Here is a 23,899-nt window from a genome sequence, read left to right as displayed (position 1 = left end):
AGTGCCCGGCACACAGATGTTCTACTAATGCCTGAAGATGAATAAAGTAAGTGTGAAAGAGAGAAGCAATGGTAATTCAGGATTTAAAAAAAATGTAAACGTGATGTGACAGGCACTCGGTGTCACAGTATATGTTGGCAAATTGAATTAAAATTTTAAAAAAATGTAAAATGAAACAGAAAAGTTCTTGACCCCTTATGTAGTCAATAGTTTCATGGCTTATAGACTTTCGGTCCTCATAATACTAATTCATATGAACAAGTCCTGCATGGCAGTAGAAAGCCCCCACTGCCCAAACTGTGTTCATGGGAGAATGGGGGAAGGGGGCACATGGACACGATTTTCTTCTTTGCTTGGCTAAGAAGGAAAACATCAGGCATATCCACGTGATGAGATACTATGCAGCCAATAAAAATGAAATTTTGGAAGAACTGTTGACAGTGATAAAATGCTTCTAAAGTGATGAATGGAGGTGTCTGGGTGGCTCAGTCGGTTAAGTGTCTGCTCTTCAGCTGAGGTCATGATCTTGGGGTCCAGCCCCACATCAGGCTACCTGGTCAGTGGGAAGCCTGCTTCTCCCTCTCCCTCTGTCCACTGTTTCCCGTTTGTTGCTCGTATCAAATAAATACAATCCTAAAAAATAGTTTCTGAGATCATACGAGATCGGGCATGTTCAGGGTGGTATGGCCATAGACCAAAGAAAAAAAAAAGTGATGAATGCAAAGGGAAGGGTAAAACTACGTTAATTCAATTTAAACATCATATACATCTGTGGTACAGGTGGTTATCCTTGGACTATCGGATTAAATATGGCTTTGCTTTTCTTTTTTCTTTTCTAATTTTCTTGTCAAAAAAAAAATAGTAACTTTTGAAAGCAAATTGCACTCCATAATGAAAAAAAAAGCCAGGTCTCAGAAATGAACTGGCAGCACTGGGACTGAGGTCAGTGTGAGCCATTTAACTGAGGCGCAGCAATCTATAAGAACAGCTCAAAAATACCCTCCTTCAAAACCTATCTCCTGAGCCAATGAAGCCAGAAGAAATTCAACTTTTTCTAAGAAAAATCCTTTGCCAAATGTTGGAGATGGAAGAAGGCACCTCAGGACCTCCAAACCTGTGAGTATCTGCAGTCGGATCTGGGTCAGAGTCGTCAGTGAGGTCTGGTAGAGGACACAGATGTTGCAGACCTTCTGGACCTCCACAGAGTCCACACGCTTACCCCCAACAGGCCTGAGGATATTCCGAACGGATGCAGACTTCTGAAATGCACGCTTCAGGAGATCTGGCACGGAGGGAAGGAATATGTGAGCAGACGTTCAGCCATCTGCCAGCTTTCACTCCATAAAGAGCATCTCAGTAAAGTGCCCGGTTTACAACCAGGTCTGGACAGTGGGGCAGCTGCCTTGACTCAAGTCATCTCTTTGGGATAGATTAGAAAAGCATTCACAATAGGCTTTTAGGTGGCACCCGGAGACCTCTTCATAACATCAGAAAATATCTCAGACCAAGCCAGACATATTCGACTGCTACAGGGGATTCTTTTACTGGGCCATGGGAACCTACAGGTAAAAATCCAGCAGACTATATTAGGGAAAGATGGGTGAAGGCGGAGGGCCTGGGTGACTCATGGTTCTCTGTGCTTTAAGAGGGAAGCAGAATCAACCTTGAGTACTGATACTCGGTTTGGGTACTGATTGATACTTGACTTTAGTTTTAAACTTTCCCATTTACATTTACATCCTGCTGAAGGGAGACTGAGCCCCTCCCCACGGACAGCCACATGATGGAGACTGTCTGAGCCACACTGGATGGCAGAAGAAAAGTCACCCTGAACCTGGAAATCTGCCACGGGCAGGTGACTCCACTGAATTCTGTGTTAGTGGCATTTCCTGAACTTTCCTCAGAGAGGGCACCAAGAAACCTTCCCATAGAACCTATGACTAAGCCAAAGAGACAATATGGGGGTGGCCCAGTCAGTGACCCACACAGGTCCAAATGCAAAGGACCTTTATGATTAGGGGCTCAGAAAGGCTCTACTTCCCCTAAGAAATGGGCCTTCCTTCTTCTTGTTAATGAGTAAGAGAAGACCCACAAACCCCTTTTCATTCTAGCTACTACTAGAAATTCAGAGCCAAATGGAAGTTCAGAGATCCCCACCGTACTCCTTGTGGAATATCCCCTAACTGTGGACACTTTTCTCTACACCTGACCTTGGTCTTATTCACTTATTTGTTTCCCTGGTCCTTGTTTTCTATCCCCTAAGGGTTTTCTGTTGATCTGCTAAATGTGAACTTGGTTGAAGCAATCTTAAAACCTTTGTGGGAGAAGTCCGAGTGTCCCAGAAATGGAGGGGAGCGGGCACACAGGGACAGCAGGAACTGCACTTGAGCCAGGCAGAGCCCCAGGCTCAGCCTGCCCCAGCCACTCACTCTTTACGGGAAGCACATTCTGGGGAGATGCTGGCTGCACATGGGCTGGCTCCTGGTTCTCCAGCAGCTTCTTGCTCAGGATGTCACTGAAGAAGATCCGGATCAGAGGCACCCCCCACAGGAACTGCAGCTGCTTAGTGATCAAGGGCATTGACTCGTTAAGGCTAGGAGAGAGCAGGAGACCCAGTGGGTCAGTCCCACCTGACGCTGGCCATGGAGAGCCCACTCAGCTCCCCACTAGGCCTTCCACTTGGAGAGGTGGCAAGGGCCTGCCACTCAACATGGCAGATAAGAGGGCAAAAAAGAGAAAGTGGGATCCACAAATACCACTGAGGGCCTAGGTGCACAGAGTAATGACCTCATTGTCTTCTCTACAGCATTCCTACCCACCCCAGGGCCCCAGGCTTCCATGTCACAGTCCTCCCGGGTGCACAGTCCTCTCCTGTCTCTGTTCTTCATCCTGACTCCACCCCATTTACCACTCAGGCGACAAAAGCTAAATGATACCTGCTTACTGTCCTCTTCTTCACACTAGGCTGCCTGCAAGTTTCCATGACCCCTAACCTTCTAATAGTCTCCGTGCCTTCAAGTGCTCCATTCCCCACTGCACATGGCACTCGAAGCATCAGACTCACTCTTAAAATCTGCCTTCATCACCTCCTTGCTCTATATCCTGTAAAAGCTCCCAGCATCACAGTAGAAACAGCTACCACCCACAACCATGGGGCAGGCCTAGAGGCAGGCCCTTGACATACTTTAACTCATTCGATCTTCTGAAACAACACTATCTGAGGGATGGGGGAAATCGTCCCTGTGTTTCAGGACAGGAAAGCAGGGTAAAATGGCTTGTCCAGAGCCCCCCAGAGCAGATCAGGCTGCACAATGCTATGTCCCCCTGCCCCTCCTGCCTCCCACAACATCTCTCCTGAGTCCCAATCACACATGCTCCATCCTTTTCAGGCTAGGGTGTCACACAGGGGCCTGCTGTCAGCTGGCAATTTGTCTTTTCAACTGATGACACTCAAGTATGATGAGGAAAAGGGAGACAATCTGGGGATTTCTTTTCCTGGCCCACATTCTTTGCCTCAAGGGTAGCTGCCAGGGACACAAATATCTAATAGGAAAACAGCTGGGAGCCACAGCCGCCTTTGCTCCTGAGACCTGAGACATCTCAGTCAAGAGTATAGGTTTCATTTTCAAACTTGTGATGCAATGCCGCCTTACTTAATTTCTCTCTTCTTGCCTAGGATTTTTTTTTTTTAAGATTTTATTTATTTATGATAGACATAGAGAGAGAGGCAGAGACACAGGCAGAGGGAGAGACAGGCTCCATGCCAGGAGCCCGACGTGGGACTCGATCCCAGGGCTCCAGGATTGCGCCCTGGGCCAAAGGCAGGCGCTAAACCACTGAGCCACCCAGGGATCCCCTTGTCCAGGATTTTTAATGTTTGAGTTTTGTAACTAAAAAATTTTAAATTAATATTCCATCTCTTGAAAAGGATGAGGTTACTTTTATCTCTTTTCAATCTTATTTGAAAATGAGATTTTTCTCATTTTATTTTTTTTAAAGATTTTATTTATTTATGACAGACACAGAGAGAGAAAGAGGCAGGGACACAGGCAGAGGGAGAAGCAGGCTCCATGCAGGGAGCCTGACATGGGACTCGATCCTGGGTCTCTAGGATCATACCCCAGGCTAAAGGTGGCACTAAACCGCTGAGCCACTGGGGCTGCCCGTGTCTCATTTTAGGATCTTCAAAATATGGCAGTTTAGGGAGTCAGGAAAAGCGATATTGAGAAAGAAAAAAAATAATAGTGCTAGATAAGGTTCATAATATACTACGGAATGAAATTCAAAGTAAAAGGACTTAAAAAATTGCTATTTACAGGGGAAAAAAAAGAAACTGAAGAGATATTCATGCAGGTTGTCTCTGGGTAGTAGCTTAATGCGTTTTTATTTTCTTTTGGTCTTATCCAGATTTTATTCAGCGAAAATACATTACTCTTGTAACAAATGAAACACAGGCTGGAAGGAAGAAAGAAAGAAGAAAGAAGGAAGGATGAGAGACAGGCAGGGGACAAAACAGATGGCCATTTGCCTCTAGGACTTACCCATAGTCCACAGATTGGGAGAACCAGCCAAGGACAGGGTGCCAGTGTGTCAGGTTGGATTTCTTCTGGGACACGTACTTCTGACAGTAGCACAGCATCTGGGTGAGTAAACTCACGAACCCGTCTGTCTCCTCCTCTAACACTTTGGGGCTGAGGGAGCCCAAGTGTAGGAGGTTGCCTACAAAGAGAGGAAGCTGAGTGCAATGGGCCCAGGTGGCCTGCTGTGTCACTGTCACAACACTGCCGCCTTGGCCTCCCACAGCCATGTCCACAAGCAGGAAGAAAGTCCTTGTGGAGAGGCACCTGGCAGTCCCGGGGCTGCAATGTTATTATATACCTGGCTTCAAATCCTGGCCACAGAGGAACTGTGTGCCCCTCGACTCACCTCACCATTTTGTTATAAAGATGGCAATAAGGATCCCCACTCTTGATGTGAGGGTTATAATGAAGTAACATATAATGTCAGACAGGCAGAGGTGTGTGATCTTTAGTGAGCACAACACTGTATTTTATTTATTGATTGATTATTATGGTTAAGAATTTTATTATCAAAATTATTACATCTCTTGTGAAAGTTCAAATGTTACAGCAAGGTATAAACACTCCCCTTGAGAAAGAAGTGATATTTCTTCCCTTCCAAGAGTTCCCCCCACCCCCGCTGCCACCACCCCCACCCCCAGAGGTCTGGTCTTGACAGCACCCTGCCCACACAGAGTGGTTGGGGTCTCTGCACGTGCCAGGCTGGGTGAGGGCGGCCTGCCTGCTGGCCTCTCCCCCTGGTTAAAGCCAAAGGGAGAAGTGCACAACACTTTAATAGTACACTGATATTTGAAAATCAAGAGTCAATATAAGAACAACCTTTGGAAGGACATCTGAACATTCTGCGAAATCATTGTTGTTCAATGTTCACCCAAGTTATTTAATATGCCTTGGTGAGGACTCTCACCATTACCTCTCCTAAGATTTTGCCCCTAGAACCTTTTTCTATATAAATTTCCAAGTGATGAGAATTACATACCACTGCTAATTTCAAATGCTTCTATTTGCTCCTGTCTTTTATTCATGTACAAAAAACCATAAAACAGATGATGCAGACCCCACTCATAAAAACACCATCCAACCACACCTGCCCTTCTCTCTGGAGATGAGAATTATCCAGGCAATTCCTTGTATCTTCATTTTTCCCTTGGCTGTCAGGAAGCTGAGGGCAGAAATTTAACATTCATATACACTCACTCAACTAGGTTGCCAGGTTGATAGATTTTCCATTGGTTTTCAATTTTGCATGTTTATTTTCTATCTGATTACATGTCTTTTAAGTACTTCTAAGGGTTACCAAAAACAACTCATGATTTCCAGAACAGCAAAAAACAAAACAAAACAAAAAAACAAAAACAAAAAAACTTGGGCTTTTTCCTGACACCCAGAACACAAATTCCAGACATAGATACTCACCCATCAGACAGAGTGTATGGCATCCTTCTAAGCTTTCACATACATCACGGCATCGATCTTCATTTCTTAAAAATGTGATGAATTTACGAAGCATGTCATGAGATTCTAAAACAGTGAGGCGCTGCAAACAATTGCAGACTGTTAGGGTGGGAGCTGACAGGAAGAATTTCCCACCAGAGCATGAACTTGATGGCTTGCAGATCAACACTTGGATGCCAAACGTGCTCTCAATGGCCAGAAAAAAATGAGCAAAGATGAGAACCTGGCTCTCTGGCCTGCTAACATGAGTGTGCCTATGGTGGTTACCTTGCTTAGAAGAACTATCAGGAGAAGAAGTGGAAATTAACAGAGAAAATATCTTACTAATTTCTAAGAAGAAAGGGAAAAACGGACTAAGGGGAGAATCACAGAGCCACTTACCTCAGGGGTCACTGTGCTGAGATGAGTCACAAGAGCAGGCACAGACATGATGTGGATGAGGAATGGCCGAATCAGATTGTCTGAAAATTGTGCGGCAATCACAGGGCTAGACACAGACAGATCACCTTATTCACACAGGTTTGCGCGTCACCCCGGAGCCAAAGAGCCACTCTGCCAACGCCCCCAACTCCCCTGGAATTATGCTTCACAGGACTTCTAGGAAAACTAAAGGCTGAAAATGGGGACACCCCAAGGTGAATGGCTGAGTCAGTGAAAGTACAGCTGCAGGATGCAACTATGAGAAATCCATTTTGAAGTTTTACTGACATGAGAGAATATTCACGTTGTAATAAACTTTTAAAGAAAACAGAATAAGAAACTATGTCTAAGGGAGGTGAGAGAGGAGGTAGTGGCTGAGAGGAAAGAAAAGAGCTTCTGGAATGCTGGCATTGTTCTATTTCTCAAGGGGAGTGGTACTTATGCAGCCATGTTTACTATGTGATAACTCACCAACAATTCACACTTCAATTAAGCAATTTATTCTAAGTATGCATTATGACAATAATACTTTGATATGTTTACATATAGATAAGCTCGTAAGTATATATAAGTGAAAAAAACCAAGAAGGACAGATTTAAAAAGAATGTTAACAATGTATATCTGGGTTGTAGAATCATGAGGGACATTTTTTCTTCCTTATGCTTTTTTGTTTCACCCAGGCTTTCTACAATAAGCACACAATCTTCCATAATCAGAAAAAAAGATAACTGTTATTAAAATAAGATAATGACCCCTACCTACCTTACACCGAATATAAAAATTAACTCAAAATGGATTATATGCCTAAATGCTAGTTTTATAACCAAAATTATAAAACTCTTAGAAAAAACATAGGAGTAAATCTTTGTAGCCTTGGGTTTGACAAAGATTTCTTAGATAGGACAAAAAAATCACAAAATTTAAAACTTTGTGCTTCAAAGGACACCATCAAGAAAGCAGACAACTTACGGAAAGGAAAGAAAAATTTGCAAATTATCTCCTGATAAGAGGACTTTTATTTGGGACATATAAAGTACTCCTACAACTCAACAACAAAGGACAAATAACCTAATTAATCAACAGGCAAAGGATCAAAATCGACATTTCTCCAAAGAAAGAGATACATATGGTTAGTAAACACATGAGAAGATGGTTAAGATCACTGGCTGTCAGGGAACTGCATATCAAAACAACAGGGAGGGATCACCTCACATCCATGAAGAGAACTATGATAAATAAGATAACAAGGGTTGGCAGGAACATGGAGAAACTGTAACTCATTCATTACTAGTGAAAATGTAAGATGCTGAGGCTACTTTGGAAAAGTGTGGCAGTTCCTCAAAAAGTTAAGCACCGAGTTACCACGTGGTCCAGCAATTCCACTCCTAGGAACATATGCAAGAGAAATGAAAAATACGCCCACACTAACAACTTACAAATGTTAATGGTAGTACCATTTATGGGCCCTTATAGAAACAACCCAAATGTGGCACAGTCATACCACAGAATATTACTCAGCCATGAAAAAGAACCAAGACCTGATACATTCTACAACTTGGTTGAACTCACTACGCAAAGTGAAAGAAGCCAAGCACAGAAGCCATACACTGCAGGATTCCATTCATGTGAAATATCCAGAACAGGCAAATCCCAAGGGAGAGAATGCAGACTAGTTGTTGCTGGAAGCACTGGTTGGGTGATTGGGGGTGGTAATGGTGACTACTGATGGGTATGGGATTTATTTCTGGAGTAACTGACACATTCTAGAATCAGACAGTGGTGATGGTTACACGACTCTGTGAATGTACTAGCCACCAGTGAACTGAGTTTACTTCAAATGAGTCAAAGGTAGGATATGTGAATTATAGTTCAACAATAAAGTTATTTTTTTAAAAAAATAAACACCAGAGGTCATGCAGGAAAAAGAAAAGTCGAACTTACAGGAGGAGATTGATATCTTCTAGCTAATATACTCCAGTGGCAATGACCAAGTGTGTTACCAGTATTTAGACTATCAGAACCTGTATTATTAACTTTACCACTTTCAAGGGTACCATTTTTGGGAAAAGAAAGCTGCATAAGGCTGAAATGATCAAAATATTAGTGTCTATATAAACCACCCGTCTATAGAAGGCTGACCAACCAAGCTAAACTCACTGAGCTGAGCTGGAAAAAGAGAGGTTCACCGCACAGTCCCCGTCAACAGAGAGTTCACACTGCAACCAAGGAGGTGGATGGGCACATAGGAAAAACAGAAACTGATCCTGGGCAAACCAGGGGCCTGGTTCATAAATGGAACAGGGAGAATTTGAGAATGTTTCCACATGCCACAAGTTCAATATATATTGTTCCTGGAATATAAAACTGTGTCCAATACATGAGGCAAGTGTACAGAATGAGGAGTAAAGAGTATGGGCTCTGAAGTCAGACAGCCTGGGTTTAATTGAGACCAGGGTTACATGGCTTAACCTCTCTGGGCCTTACCTTCTTCCTCTATAAAACTAAGATTAAAGAGTGTGGTAAGGAGTCAATTCATGAGGGTAGGAATCTTAAAACAATTGTATGGCCCATGAACATTAGCTGTTTGCATAAGATGTGGTGATCATGTCTAAACATATGATCTATAATTTTACAGACTTTCAGTACCATATCCCAGTATGACAAAACCACTAGACACCTTGTTTTAAAAGGCCCTGGCCATTTTCAATTACATACAGATATTCAGGGGGGGGAAAGTACACTATTTAAGAAAAAGACTTTAGAGCAGCCCAGCCTTCACAAGTGAGCCAATGGACTTGAACACAGAGTGAAAAAGTCTAAAATGATGGATGCTTCCATATTCTTAATGGAGAAGAATGTGCTGGAATGGCCAGATGTGACCCTCTTGGTGAATCACACTCTGACAACTGTCCCAGGGCAGAGGACGGACACTGGAACAGAAGGAAAGATTTGTATTCTCAGCAGAGAAGGAGGCAGAGCTGTTGCTGTGCCCCTGAGCTCAGGCATCTGTGTACCAACTCTTTGCTGCCCCTGCCAGAGGAGAGGGTGGGCAATGCTGGAATGAGCCATCCCAGAAGGTGATCAGGAAAAGAAGTTGCCGGAAACCTCCTGCTGGAAAACCTGTTTGTACCTACATCTCATGATTCATTAAATACAACTCCTCTCAAGGTCTGCAAGGAAGGTATCGTTGTTTACTAGATAACCTGGTCTACTTCTGAAACTAATTATAGCATCATTGGTTGATTCCTGCCCCTTTGTCTTAAGGATCTTGCTTCTAGAAACTTGCTGTCCAACGCAATAGCCACTGGCCATGTGTGGCTCCCAAGCACTTAAAATATGGTTAGTTAAGTGGCAGCTTTAAGTATAAAATACACCCCAGGTTTTTAAGACTCAGTATGAAAAGAAAAAAATTATTAACTACAAGAAGTGATTTAAAAATACTGACTTCGGGGATCCCTGGGTGGCGCAGCGGTTTGGCGCCTGCCTTTGGCCCAGGGCGTGATCCTGGAGACCCGGGATCGAATCCCATATCGGGCTCCCGGTGCATGGAGCCTGCTTCTCCCTCTGCCTGTGTCTCTGCCTCTCTCTCTCTCTCTCTCTCTGTGACTATCATAAATAAATAAATTAAAAAAAAATACTGACTTCATGTACAAATGATTATATTTTAGATACACTGGTTTAAATAAAATAGATCATTAAACTTAACTTCCCCTTTCTTTGGACTTTTTTTTAAGATTTCATTTATTTGAGAGAGAGAGAGAAAGCATGAGTGGGGTGAGGGGCAGAGGGAGAAGCAGACTCCCTGCTGAGCAGGGAGCCCAATGTGGAGCTCGATCTTGGGACTCCAGGATCATGACCTGAGCTGAAGACAGATGCTTCACTGATTGAGCCACACAGGCACTCCTCCTTTGGGCTTTTTTAATGTTCTCATTGTATTTCTATTAGACAGGGATGCTCTAGACCAGCCTTGTCCAATACAGTTTTCTGTGATGACAGAAATATCTATTTGTGTGGTCTAGTAAGGTCATCACTGCTCAGGCATACATGGCCCCAAAGCAACTGAAACATGGCTAACATAACTGAGAGACTGAATTCTTAATTTTGATGTATTTCTATTTAAACAGCCCCATGGGGCTAAGTCTTTAGTAGAAAGCACCATCCAGACCAGGAGTAGCAAAATATGACTCACAGGCCAATTCTGCCCATGGCCTGTTTTTCTAAATACAGTTTTATTGAAACACAGCCTTTCTTGCTTATGTATGTATTGTTTATGGCTGCTTTGTGCTAGGATAGCAGGGTAGTTGTAAGAGACAATGTGTGGCCCACAGCACTGAGAATATGTATTAGCTGGCCCCTTACAGAAAAAGTTGTCCAATACTCTAGATCATCATGTTCCAAAATAGTATTCCAAAGAAAATGACTCCATGGGGCATTAGTAGACATGCTCCACCACTGAAAATTAGGCAAGGGTATTTCGCATTCAGATATGTTCAAGCCAACAATCAGATTAAACAAGCCCAAAGGTTCCTATACCACGGGACTTGTCAAGAGCTCCCTGAAGTAAGGTGCCCTGTGGATTAGCAAAGGGGGCAGAGCAGGGAGCTCCACCAATCTGACTGGACCACAATACTCTCTCTGTCCCAAGTTATTATTATCTTGGGGATTAAGATTATCCAGTTACCTTATTAACATCTCTCCCAAGTTAGTGCTCCTGTCAACAGTTTAAGAATATTCTGGATCAGTTAACAGACACAGCTTTGTGTATCTGGTGATTCTCAGAATTGTAGGCATAATTTCCATATAGAAATATTTAGCTTCTTATGTATTTTGTATTGCCTAAGTGAAGGCAAATAGCATATCTTCTCTGAGCCTCCAGATTTGAACATTTTAAACCTGTGTTCACAACACTACTCCCTAAATGCTCTACCATGGCCACCACTGGGCCTCCTCCAGCTCTCAGGTTCTCTATATCGATTAAAAGCTCAAAAAGGAAGATGCTTGTATCTTGGGCCCTTGGTACAATGAAAGCAATTCACTTTGAAAAGCTCCCTTCAAATCATGATGCAAAAAATTCAGGGGCACAGATAGAAGAGCTGCCACGCCAAGAGATGCATGATGATTGGAAGAACACTTCCTGTGAATTCCAACTAAGTGGGCAAGCCCACACATAAGGAACATAAGAACATAACATAAGGAACAGGAGGAAAGAAGAGTGAGAAGAGGAAGCCTCTCGAAGCACGACAACCCCTCATCTGGAGTTTACTACTTACCGCAACGCTAGAGAAAAGGTTGCAGTTAAAGTGCCTTTGGACAAACAAGGCCGGGGTCTTGCCAGGCCACGGGTTAACAATATCTGAAAAACAATGTTTTATTTTTATTTTTAAAAAATATCTTATTTATTCATGAATGACAAACAGAGAGAAGCAGACACACAGGCAGAGGGAGAAGCAGGCTCCCTGCAGGGGAGTCCCTGATATGGGACTTGATCCCAGGACCCCGGCATCATGACCTGAGCCGATGGTAGACACTCAACCACTGAGCCACCTAGATGCCCCTGAAAAAGAACATTTTAACTGGTCAGCAGATAGTGCTGACTTTATATTCACTTGGACGTAAAGCAGCAGCATGGAAGTAAAATGAAGGCTTCAGATAAAAAACTATATTGGAATGGATTTCAGAAAAAAGGAGAGCAAAGTAAGGGTTATCTCCTTCATTATGCTACTCTGTCTCTCAATATCATATTTAAATTTAAAGTAAGAAATAGCTTAAAAAGTTTACAGCCAGTGAAAAGGATACCAGACTTAAAATTTCAGATGTATGTGTTCTCCCTGTATTCTGGTATCCAACAAGCTTCCTCACTGAAAGGAACAGCTGATTCCACTACTGTTGGCCATCATGCCACCTCACAGGGTTTGTGTGAGGAGAAAAGGAAACCTGATCAGGAAGGGGCCCATCTCAGTCCCAGGCAGTAGGAAGGGCTAAATCAATGCTACTTGTTAAGCTCAAGAATTCCAAAGTGCTTTTATACAACGATTAGGGTTCTTGACAGTGCCCAGGATGTGTGAGCTGGCACAATGAGGGGCTGTGTGGACAGAAGGTGTTTGAGGACAGAGCAAGAAAAGTAATTCCAGATACCATCCAAGAAGGAACCCGAGGGAGCCAGGCCCTGAGGCCTCCTTCCTGACTTTAAATGTCAAGTGACAGGGTTTTTCCTGTAGCCAAAGATAAAGGGATCCCAGCGCCACTGTCCTCCCTTGACGCAAACCACAAGTGACTCAGGTAGGGAAAAGGACAGGATAAACTCCTCCTGCAAAAAGGTTTCTGTGGGGAGTGCATCAGATGTGCCAAACTCAGCTGTAAAAATCCAAGTTCAGGTAAGGAAGAATGAGGTCCCACATTAGGGGATGGGGTCACAAACCTGCAGCACAGAATAAAATCCATGTTGGTTGAGATGTCCCATGATGTTTGCACAAATGTGGTTCATGGCTGGTCGAAGACTCTCCCCTAAATGAAGAAAAAAAGGCTCTGGTCTGACTGTGAACTATTTATACGTGGGACAGCACATCAAGCCCCAGGCTCAAATCCATAAAAAAAAAAGTAGATTTTCTCTGGCTTGCCTTTCTACTCCCCTTTGGTTTGGTACCAGACACAGGGAGAGGCTGATCTCCAGAATTCTCTCTCCCAGAAGGTCCAGCCCAAGTGTCACCTTTTAGGTGATGGGTCCTATCACTTCCCAAGCCAGAAGTTATTGTCTCAGCCTCTGAGCGCCCACAGCACCTTTCCTAATTCCCTGTGAGGGCCTTGTACTTCCAGCTTTCTGTGGCTGCCTCCTCTTCCCATTGGAATACAAGCTCCCTGGAACTCAAGGCCAGAATTCACCAAGTTTTAAACTACCCCCCAACATCCAGGCCTTAAAATCACCTTCTCCTCCCTGGCCGGAAGCCTTTGCACAGATAGTTGCCTCTGCTCTCAAAGTGTTGTCCCTCTTCTTGGCTCTGTAAATGCCAACTGTCCCTCAGGCCCTTAGCTCAGATATCGCTTCTGCAGGACAGCCTGAGCCCCCAACACAGTGATGCAGGTCCTCTTTTAGCCACTCAACACTCTCATTTCTCTTGTACGCCTCCTCCCGAGCACACATTTGCCACACTGCTGTCATGACATGTATGTGTTTGTGTGTACAATTTGCATATATTCATACACAGCCACAGAAACAGGACTTCCCTTTAGTGGCTGTCTCCCTCACTGGACTCCCCGGTTCTCTAAGGAAGGGCGGGCACAGAGCAGTTGTCCAGCACCCAAAGCCCCTTCAGGGCAGTGACCTCTGTATCTCCAGCCCCTGCACAGTATCTGGCATGGAGAAGGCTATTTGCTGAGCAGATGGAGAAAGTGAACAGATGAAACACATAATGCTCAGTGTACTATCTGGGGAAGGAGGCAGCTTCACAATACAAATTTTATGAGCAAAATAGAATTATTTGCTGCTCAATGATTCTGACAAGAATGACAAGGCTTGAGGGAATATTATCGCTTGGAGGCTGAGGTGCTATGGGAGTTTAAAAAAATTAGATCAGAGGGACTGTGCCTTTAAACATAAATGCAAAGAGAAATTAGAACACACAAGACTGAACATATCCTAGATACTACATATGCTATCTGATGGAAGTAAGTGCATCTTCATTTGTATGGCTTCAGGTCCCTCCCTGAGGCTTATGGTGGCAAATATGCTTCTTAAAAAGGTGAAAAGGTCTCCAAGCTCCCTATGCAAACTTGGGAAAGGTTTTTTTTTTTTAATATTTTATTTATTTATTCATGAGAGACACACACACACACAGAGGCAGAGACACAGGCAGAGGGAGAAGCAGGCTCCATGCAAGGAGCCCGATGTGGGACTCGATCCTGGGTCTCCAGGATCACACCCCAGCCTGCAAGCAGCACTAAACCGCTGCGCCACCGGGGCTGCCCTTGGGAAAGGTTTAGAAGCAAGTCCCACAGACCTTTCCCACGGAGAATTTTCCACGTTGAAGTGTCTGTGAAGGTGACAAGCATCGTGAGGTACAGCGTGATAAGTCTGGAATCCTGTAAAATTTCAGGCTGGAAACAATAAAGAGACTAAGAGTAAGACATATGCCCTGCAGTCTCCAACAGTGAAGCATCCATTTACAACATGCTTGGATGCAACTGGCTTCTGGTAGGTGAGTCAGGACTGTTGGGGTTTATTCTTTTTCTCTTAGGGGATGACCACTTTGGGAGTAAAAGAACAGCAATTTTGGCACACTAGTGCTCAAGCATGGAATCTGAAACGCTCTTGAGAATTGAGAATTCTTGGAAAGCAAGCTGACTGGAGCTATCTTGCTCTGTGTGTGTGTGTGGGCGGGGGGGTATGCATGCATGTTCACTGAAGCATCTTAGTAGAAATGCAATTGAACATAACAGGGACTCTGAGCTTAGACTCCTGGCTTTACCACTTCCTAGCTGTGTGATTTAGGGCAAATTGCTTAGCCTCTGTGCCCATTTCCTCAGCTGTTGACTAGAGGTAGGATCATTGCTTTCTTCATAGGCTTGTTGTTAGAAATGAATGGGTTAATGTATATAAAGCACTAAGAACAGTGCGTGGCACGTAGATAACTCTATGTAATACTGGCTAATATCATAATCATAATTCATGATTGCTGCCAGGTCAAGTCCAAGTGAGTCATTCATAAGTGCCTTAAGGGAGAGGACTAGGAATAGATCATTGGGGTCTCTGGGGACATTTGCTCCATCACTCAGCTACTACCCAAGTCATTGCCAAGCCTCTGCTCCTGAAACCTCTCCCCACATCATGCAAAATGAAAATGACTCACACCCCTGCCCACCTTCTCTTAACACAAGAGTGAACACAGGATTAGGAAAGGCCAGTGGCAGTGTCCTCTTGCCACTGTGAGCAGCTCAAGGTTGAGACCAGGATCCCACTGGGCCTTTATGAGTCCTCCCAGATTTCTAAACTAGTTGGGGAGGCCTCTCTTTTCTCTTTGGTCAAAATAGGGTAAGGATGTGAGGCCAGAACTACTGGCTACTATGATTTCGCAGGAGAGAACAAGGTCATTCCAAAAGGGAGAAGGGATGAGAGAAAAGGACAAGAAGTAAAATCCTAGAAGTTCCTGGCTCTGGTAATCCCTGGCTGCCATGTTACAGAGACTATTCTATGAAAGATAATCTCTTTCTTGCTTAACTTGTATGTATTATTAGCTGCACTCATGCTGGGTTTCGGTACTTTTAACAAGAGGCCTGACTAGCATAATAATATAAATAATAAATTATATCAAAGAAATGGAAAGAAAATCAACAGATTCACAGGCATCGAGACTATAATAAATATAGGCCAACGTTAAAAATATCATATGTGAAAGAAGGGCTCATTCTGATAACAGTATCTAACTTGCTCTCTTAGAATGGGGCTCTAATAATTTCTTGCTAGACTGTGGCAAACTTCCAAAGGAATAACCTATGAAGGAATCATGAAGACTCTCAAAATATACTCTAAATGCCTCCAATGAGAAGGATATATTTATGGGTGTCTTGTTTTACCTTGAGCTGCTCAAGAAACTCACAGCAATACCAAAGAACATGTTTGATCTGTTTAATCCACAGGAGAGTGAGATCCTTGGAAAGAGCCAGGGACACATACCACACCTATAAGCAGGAAAAAGAGAAACGTAATGGGCAGGTACAGGGACCAAATCACATATGTTATAGCTCCTGGAACAGGACCAATTCACTAGGCCCAGTGCCAGAGAAGGCCATGGAGATGAAGAAGTGAATAAGCAGCGAGTAGGATTTATTTTAAGGCTAAACCCAGAGATAAAATAGCCTACTAAGGGAATTTATCTTCCTAAGAGGTAGGAGCAGACTGTAACTCTTGGATAATGAAGAAACTAACAAAATCAGTTGTACTTTGTTAATGTTTTGATCCATTACTTACACACGGAAGAGGGGGTGTACATATGCAGAGTCATACTGAACAAAATCATAATGTTCAGCAGGGACTTTCAGAGTTCCAGACACTGACCTGAGAGCTTGTGGGAAACTTCCCAGCCCCCACCCCACTTACCTTGGGTTCATTCTCAGCATCCATGCTGCTCAGGATACAGCGACACAACTTCTCAAATCTCTGCAAAGAGGCAGAGTGGTGGTTATAAATTCCCACAACCAATGTTGAAACAGGAAAGAAGCAAGTGTCCTCTGGGCACCTGGCACCTGCAGGGACTCAGATGATGCCAGATGACTCACATATGTGATCGTATTTAATTCTCTCTCATAGATACAGAAACTGAGAATCAGAGAGGCTAATGAAAGGCTCTTGAACTGGTGGCCCATGGGCTGGATGAGCTCTACATGTGTGTTTTGGACAGGGGCTCCTTTGGAAAAATGAAATTAATCTGGCAATCTGGGCCTGCACTCCTGCAGGACAGCAGGTGTCCCCTGAATTGTGTTCTCCTGTTGGCCATTCCCTAAGGACCACCAACACAGACTTTTGCCTCACAAACTATCATATCATCACTTTTCTCTTGAAATGAAAAAGGAAAGAAAGTGGAAACTAGAAACCAAGTCACACTGGCTACACCAACTCTGGATCCACCCTCAAAAGTGCTATAGCCCCAGGCAGCCAACTCATTTTTCTAAGCTATAGTTTCCAACAGGGATCACCTCACTGTACCTGCCTATCCTCATCTACATGACTGTGTGTCCACCAACAGTGTAGTTCTGCCTTTCTGGGCTACAGGCTCCACAGGGCTAGAGACCTTGCCCATCTTGTTTCCTTCTGAGGCCCCAGTGCCTAGAGGAGGGTTTGGCACAATGGGATGCTTAGCAGTATCGAATGCCTAACCTCTGGGACACAGAGGCACTCCTCAATGGTACTATTTCAGCCAACTCACTGTTTCCCTGGAATTATTTCTAGGCTGATCGTTCTAATCCCAAATGTGCAACCAGCATGTCTTCTTTGGTTTACAGGATTTGAAATAAATTTCAAATTAGCTACCAATTTTTACAAATGCGCACAGGATCTCCAGCACTTCCTTTAAACATCAGAGTTGCAGTCCACCACCGGCTAGAGCCCAAGAGTGGCTGCCTACCCTGAGTGGGCCTGCCACAGACTCCATCACTCCCTCTGATGTCCTCATCATCCTCCATCACAACCACCTCCCATCGCGTTACTGCTCATTATGATTTCTCTTATGTTTTGCACTATAAATGACTTCTTTTACTTATTTGCCTAATCTGTCTGGCTCCTGTTTGCATCTGAGTCCAAGTGTTTATCATAGTCTATGTAAAAAGAACCATGATGATATCTCAGAAGCATAATGCCTACAAAACACATCCCAAGAAAAAAAAAGGGCAGGATGTCGCAGTTACAGAGTCTATCTTGTAGGCTCACTGTGAGCCTACAATTCACTGTGTGAATTAGTATTTATAAGATACTTTAAAAAGACCTGGCCAATGGGAAGCAGAGTGTTCACCAATATTTTACCTCATTATCCTCTTTAATTCTGAACAGGAACAGCAGTTTCCTGGCAATCTTAAAAATACAAAGTGCACTTCTTTTACTGGCCTCAGCATCATCTGCTTTAAAAAACTCATCGATCTCTCTCCTGGGTAGGGCAGGGCAAGGAAAAAAAAAAAGATATTTTAAATTAGGAGCTCACAGCAGCTGGAAGGCTTTTTAAGAACTGTAGAAGAAAACACCATATTTCCTTGCTATTAATTGGGAGTAAAGGAACATGTGCTGAGTCCCTGGTGCCCACCTGATTTCTCTTTGCAGCTGACTCCGACACAGGAAACTCCGAACGTGGGCCTGAATCTCGACAGCTGCCCGCTCCCGCTCCTTCTGCACAAGCCTTTCCTCTCGAGCTTGACGGGCCCTATCGATGAACCATGCTCTCGAGGTCTGAGAAACGGTGAACATGTTTGCAAACTTGCACGAACCCTGTAGGGAAAGTGGCAAGTGGCCTCTGTAGGTTGTTACAGGAAAAACACACACAGGAAGGGGCTCAGGAGCCAAGGGTGGGCAGGCACTTGGGCAGCAGAGAGCTACTCAGGGCCCTTCTGTACCTTCCAAAAGGACTAATAGCTCTCCTGGCACAAGTCCCAACTTCCAATTGGCTCCTTTTATGCAACTCATCCAGAGCAGCAATGCTCCTTCCTGTATTAGATAATTACATCTTAAGAGAAAGAACACAGCATCTGCCATAGGATATGGGCTCTTTAATCCTTAAACAGATGAACAAAGCATGAACTGATTCCATCCCTAAAGCTCTAATGCAAACCAGGCATCCTCCAGGTCAAAGGTTCCTAGATATCTGAATTTTCTGGAACAGTCTAACAATAAGCAGTCACATTTATTTTGCCAAGTCAAGACTTGAAGGGAAAAATAATCAACCATAATTATTTATTGTCATCATTATTTCAGCCATTCACTTGACAAATATTTACTGGCACCTACTTCGTGCTCAGCATAAAAGAAACCCTTAATTTTTTTTTTTTGAAAAAGGGCCATTTTAACACTAAAAAATCCAAACGTGTGTGATTCCAGAATGCAAGACAATCTGTTAAATTGACTGGTTTTATGTATAACTTACTCTGCCATCCTTACTGATCCCATCCTGCCAAAGGCCAATGAGGAGTTTGGAGCAGAATTCTGCCAACCACTCACTGACTGGCATATTTTGGACAGAGGTTCTAAATTATCCATTACATACATTTTTACCTAAATCACTAGTAACTGTCTTTTCCCAAAGAGGTGGCTTTGGCTATCAGCCTAGAGCACACAACACTGGTCCATGGAGCCTCCCACCCTGAGATGATTTCTTTGGATGCTTGAAAACTGTCATTCTGTCCCAAATATATAATCAGCCCAGCTCACAAAATTACTGAAATTGATTACTCAGAAATCCAGTTTTCTGGAAAACAATCTCTTTACTGTGTTACCTCCCTCAAAGCAGTGCCCATGTGAAAACACCATCAAAAAATAAAAAGGCACCTGGGTGGCTCAGTGGTTGAGTGTCTGTCTTTGGCTCAGGGCATGATCCTGGGGTCCTGGGTTCAAGTACTGCATTTGGCTCTCTCTGGGGAGCAGGCTTCTCCCTCTGCCTATGTCTCTGCCTCTCTCTCTCTGTGTCTCTCATGAATAAATAAAATCTTTAAAAATAAAAGAATAAAAAGTTCATTCAGAGCTCCTCCTATGTCAACATACTGAGGTCTGTGTTCCCTCCCTTTTCAACACTGATTCACATCTGTTAAACAACAAGGCTTTCCCAACACATGGGTCTCTTGTTGTTAATTGTCAAAACAAATGAACAAAGTCCCACATGATCACAGGAGGGAGGGTAAGAAGACAGGGTGGGAAAAGATAGCAGTCTCCTGAATCACTTGCTCTGCCCAACAGAATAGAGCTCACCTGAGGACCTGCCTGTGACACAGAAATGCCAGGTAATCATTAGTGATGTTCTAGAGGGCTCACAGCTCAGGGCAGCTACTCACTTCAGAGGCGCTGGTCTTCTTTGGCAGAAGCAGAAGGGAAAAAAAAAAATCAGATTCAGGGTTAAGTTTTATAGGTAGGACATCCTCTACCTTCCTCAGTGAATAAAAGTAACAAAAAGTGCCTCTGGTTTAAAACAACACTAGTGGGGCACCTGGGTGTCTCAGCTGGTGTCTGCCTTTGGCTCAGGGTCATGATCCCAGGGTCCTAGGATAAAGCCCCATGTCTAGCTCTCTACTCAGTGGAGAGCCTGCTCCTTCTCCTCCCTCTGCCTGCCTGCTGCTCCTCCTGCTTGTGCTCTGTCGAATATATATTAAAAAAATTTTAATAAAAAAAATAAAACACTAGTGTCCTTTTTAGTTAACATCTGATCTAAATGTTACACCAGACCTCCCCAGGCCTTCAGTTTAAAGGGAACAGACTGAAAACCATCCCAGAGAAGATGAATTAAAGCTGTACATGCAATAATAATAAATAATAATAATAATAAAGCTGTACACACTTTAGGATAGTAAGCAACAAAGGGGATGGAATGTTAAAAAACCACTGAAAATTATGTTTGATGTTTTTTAATGTATGAAAAATGTTTATTCTGGAGAAATGAAGAAAGAGTTGGCAGTGAACCAATATGATCCCAATTAAGAAGAAAAATGCATGTGCACAGAGACACAAAGCCAGGGAGAAAAAAACAAGGGTGTTGAGGGTAGCTGTTTTGAGGTGGAGGGATTATGGGAAGTTCTGCATCCCTCAACTGGTCTGTTTTATAAATTTTCTGCAGAAAGCACATGCATGGTGAGGCAGCATGGTACTAAGAGGCACACATGCTGTGGAGTCACACAGAGCTGGAGCAGGTCCCCAGCTCTGCCAAGTACTGCAGAGAGATGCCTCAGAGGCTTTCTGTGTTCACGTCTTCGTTGGCAGAGGCTGAGGAGGACCAAGTGAGATGGTGTACGTCAAATACCTATCAAGGTGGCTGATAGACTGCAGTTAATAAGTGTAATCAATGAATTATTTTTTAGACTTTCTTAAAAACTCTTCAGTAGAGGCTCTCATCTGCACACTCAGGTTCTTTGGGTAGGAAATAATGCTGCAACCGTTACATTCCTCACCCATTAAATTTTGTCCTATCCTTGGGTGCGCTAAGATTCACCAGTCCTGTCACTTGGGCTATGACCCTGTTTAGATTGGGTAACAGCTTTAAGCTCCTGAGAGCTGCAAAAGAGAGGGCCCAAGCTGTGAGCACTATGGTATGATAGTTCCTTAACATGTAGACAGTCCCTCATTGTGGTGGAAGAGGAGGAGCAGTGTGTGAGGGGTGAGGAGAGGGAGCTCTTCTCAATGGAAAAACAGGAGGTTGCATAGGCAAACCGCGACAAAGTAGCTGTAAGACTATCTCAAAACTTTCACTTCTCCCAGGGGGCCTTGCAGGAGAAGATCTCTTCCTTGAGATTACCATCCCCTCAGGAGGCTGTATGTTGGTTTCTGTTTACACCGTGTAATAGCCTATACTATGCAGTTTTTCTAATTCCTTCTTATTCACCTATCTGCCTAGAATCCACTAGTTTACCAAACAAAACATATTTTGAAGTCTTAAAGTATGTCTCCAAAGTAACTGTAATGAAGGATTACACAAACTTTGACATAAACAAAAGGCTGTATGTAGTAGAAAAAGCCTTGCATCAGACAAAGTACCCTTGGTTCTTCTTAGTTCTGGTTCTACCTCATTTGGTCAAATTGCTTATCCTCTCTAGGCTTCAGCTTCTTTATCTATAAATTAAGGATAATAGTACCTACCTCCTAGGGGTGCCAAAAGAATCGAAACATTTACACTTCTATTCTGACTTAGTCATCATGACACTTTGATTACGATTAAGTGGGAAAACATTAACAAGGAGTATCTCAAAGCAGATAGCATGTAACTGAGCTCTGCTATATAGTACCTAGACTTTAAAAACAAAACCAAACCCAAATTAAGGAATTAACCCAATTAAGGAAACAATGATATATGTGGAAAAATTAGAAACACAAGAGGGCAGTGATAACCAGGATTATTTATAAAGGAAAATAAATTATGTATCCACTACGTGTCACATCCTTCTACATAGTAAGACCAGCAACCCTGTAACATCATTTAATTACATCCCATAGTCCACGTTAGACCATTTAGTAAGGAGCAGAGCCAAGATTTTAATACTAAGAGACAGGCCTCAGATGCTTTTCTAAGTCTACAGTCCCATGGTAGCTGCTCAAAATCAGTCTTCCCTGGATGAGGTCAGCTTCATGCAGAATTATGAAAGAGTCTAGAGGGCATCACCCACAGTGAAGCATCGTAAGTATCAACTGCTGTCTGAGCCCAAGAGGATTTTCCCCCTATGGACTAGCTGGGCAGCCAGGTTTAGTACCACCACCAATCTGTTAAGGGCAGATCATGTTTCAGACACCGCACAGATATTTAACCAATTCTGTCTTTCCAACAGAATTTAACATTCTGTCTTTCCTCTTGAAGGCCTCAGTGGCCCAATTTTTAAAGAACAGGCAAGGGGGTGGGGCAGCCCGGTTTAGCGCCGCCTTCTGCCCAGGGCCTGATCCTGGAGACCCAGGGTCGAGTCCCACGAGTCCCGGTCGGGCTCCCTGCGTGGGGCCTGCTTCTCCCTCTGCCTGTGTCTCTGCCCCCCCCCCCCGCCATGAAAACATAAAATCTTTTAAAAATTCGTTTAAAAAATAAAATAAAGAACAGGCAAAAGGACTTAGACCATTAATAACAGCAGCACTTACTGAAGGCTACAGCCCATCTAGGAGCATGTTATGGATCCCACCTTCACGCGGAGAAAATGAAATGTAGAGGGAGCACGACTTAGGAGAGGTCACTCGTCTCCCGAATTTGAAGCCGCGTCTAACTCCAAATCAGTTAAGTGAAACAAGTAAGACCCAAGGGACTCCGCCACTGCCAGGGCAGCGAAGAAAAGCTGAGAAGGCAAGGCTGCCTGTAGGGCTGAGCAGAGTCCGAGTAGGACCAAGTTTTTCTTATTGAAACCATTAACACCAGCCGCCTACTGAGAGCGCCGAGTGGCAGGCACTAAATCTTGCATTACACAAACTCCTATGCGAAACGAGCTGATCACTCCATTTCACAGAGCAAGAAACCGAGGCTCCGAGAGGTGAGGGAGCTCACCCAAGGTCACACCGCGAGTCAGCGGGGCCCGATCTCCGGTCTGGGGGCTCCTGAGCCCAGCATCTCCCCTCGGCGTCGACAACCACCATAACAAACCTTCACGCAGCACCGGTCTGTCTATAAGAGCCTATTCTCCCCACAGATGAATAGGGGTGGAAAGACGACGAAGAGGACACCCCCCGCCCCCCAGCCCCGCCCCCGCCCCCGCCGACCCGAAAGCCAGCCCCTATAGCACCTGCCCTTCGACTTGGGGAGGCAGGGACCCGGCCAAAGGGCCACTTCCCTCGGGGGCCCCGCCGTCACCTCCACCCGGACACCCCAAGACCCTGTTTCCACTCGCTACCCGCAGGCCGTAGACCTTTACCCGCTCCAGGCCCCCCGCGCTCGGGGTCGGGGCCGCAGCTCCCGCCGCCTCAGCCCAATACCCTCGAGCTCTGCCAGACCCGGGGCAGCGGCCGAGGCCCGACCGCCATCTTGCCCCGGGGTGTCCACTCCAAAGCTCCGCGGGGAACCAATTATCCAGTTCCGGGAAACGACAGTTCCGCAGAGCTTCTGCCCTCGGGAAGGACGACCTCCTTGCATCTTGCCCTCTTCTCTGGAAGGTGGGAGGGGAAATGGACCTCTCATCAGGCTAATGCCTGACCCAGCCCAGAGGTGATGCCACCCACTCCAGCCGCAGAGGCTGGAGGGAACGCGGCCGACGTGTAGGTTTACGACGGACCCTTTAAGAAGGCGCGCTCTGCGGGGCGGAAGCG

At 44.4% G+C, this 23,899-nt stretch overlaps 1 protein-coding gene across 5 annotated transcripts in view; it reads right to left on the bottom strand.

Moving 5' to 3' along the window:
• Positions 1–23,691, bottom strand: part of UBE3B (ubiquitin protein ligase E3B) — a 54,378-nt gene extending 30,687 nt beyond the window's left edge. The window contains exons 1-15 of one of the 5 annotated variants that reach the window (XM_055322227.1): positions 23,509–23,691; positions 19,892–19,989; positions 18,547–18,637; positions 18,240–18,421; positions 17,966–18,086; positions 16,547–16,606; positions 16,024–16,128; positions 14,451–14,547; positions 12,875–12,960; positions 11,727–11,809; positions 6,417–6,522; positions 5,997–6,117; positions 4,542–4,719; positions 2,430–2,593; positions 1,115–1,282 (exon numbers count right to left, since the gene is read on the bottom strand). In XM_055322227.1, coding sequence (XP_055178202.1) covers positions 1,115–1,282; positions 2,430–2,593; positions 4,542–4,719; positions 5,997–6,117; positions 6,417–6,522; positions 11,727–11,809; positions 12,875–12,960; positions 14,451–14,547; positions 16,024–16,128; positions 16,547–16,606; positions 17,966–18,086; positions 18,240–18,400 — 1,450 coding nt within the window. In that variant the 5' untranslated portion in view covers positions 18,401–18,421; positions 18,547–18,637; positions 19,892–19,989; positions 23,509–23,691. Of the gene's footprint in view, positions 1–1,114; positions 1,283–2,429; positions 2,594–4,541; positions 4,720–5,996; positions 6,118–6,416; positions 6,523–11,726; positions 11,810–12,874; positions 12,961–14,450; positions 14,548–16,023; positions 16,129–16,546; positions 16,607–17,965; positions 18,087–18,239; positions 18,422–18,546; positions 18,638–19,474; positions 19,592–19,891; positions 19,993–23,508 lie in introns of those variants that run through there. The other 4 variants (XM_055322226.1, XM_055322224.1, XM_055322229.1 and 1 more) reach the window with 4 other exon arrangements.
• Positions 23,692–23,899: the final 208 nt, after the last annotated feature.

The sequence above is a fragment of the Nyctereutes procyonoides genome, unplaced genomic scaffold (genome assembly GCF_905146905.1).
Source record: "Nyctereutes procyonoides isolate TBG_1078 unplaced genomic scaffold, NYPRO_anot_genome, whole genome shotgun sequence".
Classification (NCBI taxonomy): Eukaryota; Metazoa; Chordata; class Mammalia; order Carnivora; family Canidae; genus Nyctereutes; species Nyctereutes procyonoides.
Note: the sequence above shows the minus strand (reverse complement) of the source record. Positions and strands in the feature narration are given on the sequence as shown.